General features: G+C 33.4%; 2 protein-coding genes across 4 annotated transcripts; both read left to right on the forward strand.

The window, feature by feature from the left end:
- The first annotated feature begins 209 nt into the window (after window positions 1-209).
- On the forward strand, window positions 210-1,938 carry LOC7484064 (transcription factor bHLH35). Of its 2 annotated transcripts, none has more exons than XM_024589855.2 (5): window positions 210-416; window positions 533-695; window positions 835-1,065; window positions 1,206-1,376; window positions 1,695-1,938. In XM_024589855.2, exons 1-5 carry the CDS (start codon window positions 337-339, stop codon window positions 1,698-1,700), a joined length of 651 nt encoding a protein of 216 aa, XP_024445623.1. In that variant the 5' UTR covers window positions 210-336; the 3' UTR covers window positions 1,701-1,938. The 2 variants fall into 2 exon arrangements, with proteins under 2 accessions (XP_024445623.1, XP_002324688.1); XM_002324652.4 differs by having other exon boundaries at window positions 219-416; window positions 1,691-1,938.
- Window positions 1,939-4,387: 2,449 nt separating this feature from the next.
- LOC7490493 (transcription factor bHLH35) lies at window positions 4,388-6,468 on the forward strand. Of its 2 annotated transcripts, none has more exons than XM_002324653.4 (5): window positions 4,388-4,563; window positions 4,685-4,847; window positions 4,993-5,223; window positions 5,359-5,529; window positions 6,221-6,468. In XM_002324653.4, exons 1-5 carry the CDS (start codon window positions 4,484-4,486, stop codon window positions 6,308-6,310), a joined length of 735 nt encoding a protein of 244 aa, XP_002324689.2. In that variant the 5' UTR covers window positions 4,388-4,483; the 3' UTR covers window positions 6,311-6,468. The 2 variants fall into 2 exon arrangements, with proteins under 2 accessions (XP_002324689.2, XP_006372183.1); XM_006372121.3 differs by having other exon boundaries at window positions 6,225-6,468.
- The last annotated feature ends 1,222 nt before the right edge of the window (window positions 6,469-7,690 follow it).

Genomic DNA, 7,690 nt, shown 5'->3' on the forward strand with positions numbered 1-7,690 from the left:
AAAATATCAGCATAAAAAGATAAAAATGCCCCCATATCTCAGCCTTCCAACTTTCCCACTGACCCACTGAATAGCACAAACATAAATTCATTGTAGGAATTCACACTAAATTAAAGTTTTTGGAAACGAATGTGATTCCAAACTGTCCTGTCACCCGTCATCAGTATTCTAGTCAAATTTCAAATAGTCCCAACCACCGTCCACCTAGCTAGTCCATGTTAAGTCCTATTATTCATTCATACATGGTTGAGAAAACAAAACCCACCATCTCAAGCACAGCAGCATTCAAGTTCTCTCTTTGAATTTTTTCCCTCAAGACAGCCCCACTCTCAAACCATGGAATCTTTTGAGGATATTTCTGAGTACCAAAATTACTGGGAGATGACTAGCATGTTTTTGAATGATGAGCTTAAAAGGTACACCCCCTTTCATATTTGCTTTTTTTTCTATTGATATTCCATGTCCAATTTTCTTTTTCTTTTTTCACACTAGTGTTCAACTTAAGAACAAAAGTTCTTTGATTTTGAGACAGTTGGGCAATGGATCAGGCATCTAGCCATTACTATGACTCAAGCTCGCCGGACGAAGCTGCTTCAGCAATAGCCTCTAAAAATACAGTTTCAGAGAGAAACAGGAGGAAAAAGCTTAATGACAAGCTCTTGGAACTTAGACAAGCAGTCCCCAAAATCAGCAAGGTTAATTTACAGATCATTAATAATGACAAGTCATTAACAATCTAAATCATATATTGCAATAATTAATTCTAATATATTGTTTGTTGAATCTCGGAAACTCTTTGGTGTTGTTTTTCATTTTTGGGCTGAACTAATTTAGTTGGATAAGGCTTCTACAATCAAAGATGCTATTGACTACATCCAAGATTTGCAAGAACAAGAGACGAGACTCCAAGCTGAGATAATGGAACTTGAATCTGAGAGATCTGAGAAAGATAAGGGTTATGAATTTGAGAGAGAGCTACCAGTCTTGTTAACATCCAAGAAAACAAGATATGACCACATTTCTGATCACAGAGAGCCCAGAAGTGATCCCATAGAAGTTCATCAAGTAAGTTCTAAACAGTGGAGATATGCCACAATTTTTTAAATATATATAAAAAATAAAAAAACAAATGTCTCTCTAGGTATCTCAAACAATTCATTAGTTATATTAGAACACTTGAGATATCTGTGCTGATGTACTTCCAGCTTAGGGTCTCGTCCATGGGAGAGAAGACTCTGTTTGTGAGTTTGACATGCAGTCAAGCTAGAGAAGCAATGGTTAAGATCTGCGAGGTTTTTGAATCTTTAAAGCTGAAAATTATTACAGCAAGTGTCACATCTGTCTCAGGGATGTTCAAGAAGACAATCTTGATAGAGGTCCGTCTCTTTTTTCCTCCCCGCCTCTCTATCATCTCACTCCAAGGGACTGAAATGTTAAGCAATAAGAAATGGCTGCCAAAGATACATGTAAATGTTGATACAGAAATGTTTTTCTTTGATTCCCAGTCAAGTTCCAAAGACGTTAGAACCATCAATGCACATGAAATGAAATAAATATATAACAAAAAATTAGTATATAAATTTAAGAGACTGCAAAGCATAACTCTTTTGAATGTTTCTCAATTCAGCTATTAAATTAATATGGTAGAAAAACATTTAAATCATAACCATCTGATTAATTTGTTTTGCAGGCAGATGTAGAAGAGAGAGATCATCTGAAGTCAAGAATAGAAAGAGCTATTAAGGCTCTAAGTGGTCCATATAACCCTCAAATCATGTAGCTAATAGAAAACCGAAGGACCACAGCTTTGAGAAGCCATATCCAATTAGTTTAAATAATCATTTTCAGTCTCTGTTTTTCTTTAGATGTAAAATGAAATGACCTTGTCATTTGTATGTTCAAGACTTGCTCAATTCAATAAGAATTACTGTTTGTCAATTGTAATTCGGATTCAGATTGTGCAATTAGCATTTGATCTTTCTTCTTTAATGATTACTTGATGGAATTGCGTTATGCTCGGTTTTATACTGTGCTAATGACCACTGAGTCAAGTCAAGAAGTCTTCTCCCCATTATCAAACAAAAAAGAAGGCGTCACTTTCCTTCTAACATAGGAAGTCTTTGAGCCATAATTTCCCAGAAGCTACAACACCCCGTCAGCACGTGTGGACAGGGTGAATCAAAGCGGCGCCGCACAGAATTGTGAAACAAATAATCTCCTTCTTTTGCTCCCAATCAACCCTGAATTTGACAAAAAGCATAGGTATTTGTTTGCTTCTTGGATCTGTCATGCCAAAAGCATAGTCAAGAGAGATACGTGTACAAATCCTGGGAAAAATGTATTTTAACAACAGGATGACCCTGCATGTGTTAGGGTTATGATGTTGTTTGAGAATATTTGTTATAGTTTTTGACTTAGAGGCAGATTTTGGATCGGAGTACGGGCATTTACCTCCCTGTGATTTATTTGGCATTTTCAAAAATAAAATGTATAATAGTCAAGTGCGTATAAATATTAGTCAAGCCATTATGGAGTATCAGCCGCATAAAATGCCAACATTTTTATATATAAAAGAGTTACATTTTACAGTGAATGATTCATTCTCAACTTTATATTGCAGCTTGAAACTTGTAATGATATTACGATTCAAGGTCACAGCTGTTTGGAACAGTATATCTTGTCCACAAACCGTCTAAACTTCTGAAACCCCAACAATGTTCTTCATATTAACAATATCAAAGGTGATTTAAGCCCAATGAGTACATACGTTTATGTACTGGGATAACATTGCAACGATTTTTTTACCCATTGACTAAAGTGGAAATTGAATTAATCATGGGTTCCAATTAGAAATTAGCATCCTTTTGTGTTAATCTCTATGGATGCACACAAAAATGAACATTTTGATTATACAATCAAAGCACAATTTTCTTTCAAAAAGAGCATAATCTAACTTTTAGCTTTTGAAGGTGTTCACATTTCATTATCTTGAAGGAAAGTATTTTTGGTTAGTCAAGAAAGCTCCTGCTGCTACTTTCCATGCACCAACAATAACGTAAATAAGACCAACCGTCCATCATGACTCGTCGACCCACCATAACTTAGACATACTAATTGTGTTCCCTTTTCTTTCAATGCTGTAAAATTTCTATTATCTTTCTCATACGGTCTCATGATGCAAAGAACTATAAATCTACGATTCCCCACAATTCACACTTTCCCTTTCCAAATTGACTGCTCTAAATGGTCTTCTAGCCTTGTTAAAATAGGTTCTAGACCGGTCCAAGTTAATGACACCCAAATTTTCAAAAACTTTTTTTTTTTGACACGCCATAAAATATATAATATAATTCAAATTATTAACTCGAATCATAAAATCATAAGTAAAATATTTTAACTAATTATATATTAACAATTTCAATTAAGTAGTAATTATCAATATAACACAATTAAAATAAAAAAATAAATAAATAAACAATAGAAAAGTCCAAATACCTTTGTTTTATTCACATTGATTCCTCTACTTCTTGGACAAATTGACCCACTTACTTTGTCATTTATAATAAACGAGTCCCTTCAAATTTTGATAGACCATTTAACATTAATTACTCCAAGGGTCAAGCATGCTAATTTACAACTTTTATTATATATATTTACCAACTAAAATAGAGTAATATATCAATTGATATGTTAATAGTTTACATAAAAAATTATGAAGAATGAATATGTATTTTAATTTTACGGAAATGAAATCTACAAATAATTTGTATCATTAAAAAAATTATAATAATTATAGTTAAAATCAAGCCCTTGATTATCAAATTGCACAAGTTTTGCAAGATATAAATTTAAAACAATGAAAATGTTAAGGTACAGATTACCAGAATGTACGATTTTATATTTTTTTCAAACTCGTAAAATCGATTCTATTTTACCGATTTGACCGATTTTATTAGTTTTTGAGTTTTAATTTAATTTAACACATTAGATACATGTTGACTCGTAAAATTATAAGATTTTAAGAGTCAACTTGTTTTTTTAACAACATTAATAACACCTAATAAAATAAGAATTTTGAGACCTAGAAATTGGAAATATTATGCAATTACTAGAAATTATTTATATTCCTAATCTGGATATAATCTCAATCTCAGCTGCCTTTAATAGTTGGATTTAATGTTACGCCCAAAACACATTTATTTTACGGTCTTTTTAAAAAAAAAATTATTTTTCTTTGCTTAAAATTCATTTATTTATCAAAATATCTTAGGTGGTATACGGCCAAACTTGCTGATGCGACGTCCCGCGTCACTTGTCTCGTCAAATTTCAATTAACCCCACCCACCGTCCACCTGGCTAGTCCATATAAAGTGCCATTAGACATACATGGGCGAGAAAACAAAACTCACCATCTCAAGCATAATTGCACCATTCAAGTTCTCTCATTGAATTCTTTCCCTTAAGACAGCCCCACTCTCAATCCATGGAATCTTTTCAGAACATTTCTGAGTACCAAAATTACTGGGAGATGCCTAGCATGTTTTGGAATGATGAGCTTACCAGGTACTCATCCCTTCTTATTTGCTTTCAGTGGCCAAACCTTTCTTCTATTGTTATTCCATGTCCATGTTTATTTTCAGTACTAGTTCCACCTAAGAACAAAAGTTCTTTGATTTTGAGACAGTTGGGAAATGGATCAGGCATCTAGCCAGATCTATGATTCAAGCTCGCCGGACGGAGCTGCTTCAGCATCAGCCTCTAGAAATACAGTTTCAGAGAGAAACAGGAGGAAGAAGCTTAATGACAAGCTCTACGCGCTTAGAGAAGCAGTCCCCAGAATCAGCAAGGTTAGTTTACAGCTCATTAATCATGACATGTCATTAACATTCTAAATCATCTATTGCAATAATTAATTCTAATATATTGTTTGTTGAATCTAAAAAAAATAAAAAAAATGGTGTTGTTTTTCATTTATGGGCTGAACTCATTTAGTTGGATAAGGCTTCTATAATCAAAGATGCTATTGACTACATCCAAGATTTGCAAGAACAAGAGACGAGACTCCAAGCTGAGATAATGGAACTTGAATCTGAGAGATCTGAGAAAGATAAGGGTTATGAATTTGAGAGCGAGCTACCAGTCTTGTTAACATCCAAGAAAACAAGATATGACCACATTTCTGATCACAGAGAGCCCAGAAGTGATCCCATAGAAGTTCATCAAGTAAGTTCTAAACAGTGGAGATATGCCACAATTTTATATATATATATATATATATAAGAATCGCTCTCCATGCATCCCAAATGATTAATTAGTTATATTAAAATACTTGAGATATCTGTGCTGATGTCCTTCCAGCTTAGGGTCTCGTCCATGGGAGAGAAGACTCTGTTTGTGAGCTTGACATGCAGTAAAGCTAGAGAAGCTATGGTTAGGATCTGCGAGGTTTTTGAATCTTTAAAGCTGAAAATTATTACAGCAAGTGTCACAACTGTCTCAGGGATGGTCAAGAAGACAGTCTTGATAGAGGTTTGTCTCTTTTTTCCTCCCCACCTCTCTATAATCTCACTCCAAGGGACTGAAATGTTAAGCAATAAGAAATGGCTGCTTAGGATACATGTAAATGTTGATACAGAACTTTCGATTTCTTAAAATAAATCATAACCATTTAGTGAAGATCATGAGGTTCAATCTACTTAAAAAATCTTAAAATAAAGGTTGCAAGTGCGGAGAATCGTTGGAATCATCATTTCTACATAGAATAAATAAACAACAAATAAAGCAACATATGTAAAGTTAAAAATAAGACACCGTTATATGAATTAGACAGTGAGACTTAAGTAAGATCGGAATAAACTATCGAATTCAATAAAAGATAAGTCATTCATGATAGGATTAAAATATATATATATATATATATATATATATATATATATATATATATCTTCAAGTACCATTATATGAATTAAACAGTGAGACGAACAATGAATATAAGTTGGTTCTAAACTTCTACAAGACTAGCTTAAAAAGGGCTTGTGCAATTATTTTTTCCATGTTGGATTATATATATATAATAACATACTATGTAGATAAATATTTTCAGTCTCATGCTGTAAATCAGAGAAAGAATTGTTAATAAAAAAGAGAAATATTGGTTGATTTTACTCATAAATGTTTGGTCATCATCATGGGAGCTGACACTAGTTAATTTGTTTTGCAGGCAGATGTAGAAGAGATAGATCATCTGAAGTCAAGAATAGAAAGAGCTATTAAGGCTCTGAGTGGTCCATATAACCCTCAAAGCATGTAGCTAATAGAAAATCGAAGGACCACAGCTTTGAGAAACAATATCCAATTATTTTAAATAATCTTTTTCAGTCTCTGTTTTTCTTTAGATGTAAAATGAAATGACCTTGTCATTTGTATGTTCAAGACTTGCTCAATTCAATAAGAATTACTGTTTGTCAATTGTAATTCAGATTCAGATTGTGCAATTAGCATTTGATCTTTCTCTCTTCAATAATTACTTGATGGGATTATACGTTATGCTCGGTTTTATACTGTGGTAATTAGCACTGTGTCAAGTCAAGAAGTCTTCTCTCTATTCTCAAACAAAAAAGAAGGCGTCACTTTCCTTCTAACATTGGAATCTTTGAGCCATAATTTCCCAGAAGCTACAACACCACGTCAGCACGTGTGGACAGGGTGAATCAAAGTCGCGCCGCACAGAGCTATGAAACAAATGATCTCCTTCTTTTGCACCCCAATCAACTTGAATTAATTTTACAAAAAGCATAGGTATTTGTTTACTTCCTGGATCTGTCATGCCAAGAGCATAGTCAAGAGAGATACGTGTACAAATCCAGGGTAAAATGTATTTTAACAACAGGATGACCCTGCATGTGTTAGGGTTAAGATGTTGTTAGTGAATATTTGTTATAGTTTGTGAGTCATAGGCTGTTCGAAGTAGAATACAAATATTTATCCTTTTGTAATTTATTTCTTGTTTTGTTACCAAAGACGATTAATATATTGAGAGATGAAGGGGCAATGCTTTCGTTGATGTATTAATACTTCTTGGATGGCTAGCTAGGTTTTCTTGGACGATCTATGATCTATTATAAATACATATTATATAATTCTATTTTGATATAATAAAAATAAAGACTTTTTGCTCATGTACATGTAGATTGCAATGCCAAACGTTAAGCTGATGAGAATTCTGTTGTTATAGCATTGTGTTGGCATTGAAAAAAATATATATAATAGTCAATGCATATAAACATTACTCAAGCCATCATGGAGTATCAGCCACATAAAGGCTTGAATTTTTGGTGGGGCAATAGATAGCCAAATTGTTGAGGAGAAGGGGCTAAAACCTGGATATTCCATCTTATCTTGTACCTGGACATTTTTTACCTTTAATTCATCGAAATGTCCCCTGCAACAATTATCATGGAATCTGATACTGATTAGTCTTGCGGGCAGATGTAGAAGAGAGAGATCATCTAAAGTTAAAAATTGAAAGAGCTATTTCGGCTCTAAGCGGTCCATATAACCCTCGAAGCATGTAGCTAATAGAAAACTGAAGAACGATTGCACTATTGCCACCATATCCAATTAGTTTAAATAATTTTTTTCATCTCTGTTTTTCTTTAGTTGTAAAATGAAATGAACTTGTCACTTTTAT

This window comes from Populus trichocarpa, chromosome 18 (genome assembly GCF_000002775.5).
Source record: "Populus trichocarpa isolate Nisqually-1 chromosome 18, P.trichocarpa_v4.1, whole genome shotgun sequence".
Taxonomy (NCBI): domain Eukaryota; kingdom Viridiplantae; phylum Streptophyta; class Magnoliopsida; order Malpighiales; family Salicaceae; genus Populus; species Populus trichocarpa.

Coding starts and splice junctions, on each gene's coding strand:
- LOC7484064 (XM_002324652.4), top strand. CDS start 337: ATGGAATCTTTTGAGGATATTTCTGAGTACCAAAATTACTGGGAGATG. Junction 1,066..1,205: donor ATCCCATAGAAGTTCATCAA/GTAAGTTCTAAA, acceptor ATGTACTTCCAG/CTTAGGGTCTCGTCCATGGG. Junction 1,377..1,690: donor AGAAGACAATCTTGATAGAG/GTCCGTCTCTTT, acceptor TTTGTTTTGCAG/GCAGATGTAGAAGAGAGAGA.
- LOC7490493 (XM_002324653.4), top strand. CDS start 4,484: ATGGAATCTTTTCAGAACATTTCTGAGTACCAAAATTACTGGGAGATG. Junction 4,564..4,684: donor TGGAATGATGAGCTTACCAG/GTACTCATCCCT, acceptor ATTTTGAGACAG/TTGGGAAATGGATCAGGCAT. Junction 5,224..5,358: donor ATCCCATAGAAGTTCATCAA/GTAAGTTCTAAA, acceptor ATGTCCTTCCAG/CTTAGGGTCTCGTCCATGGG.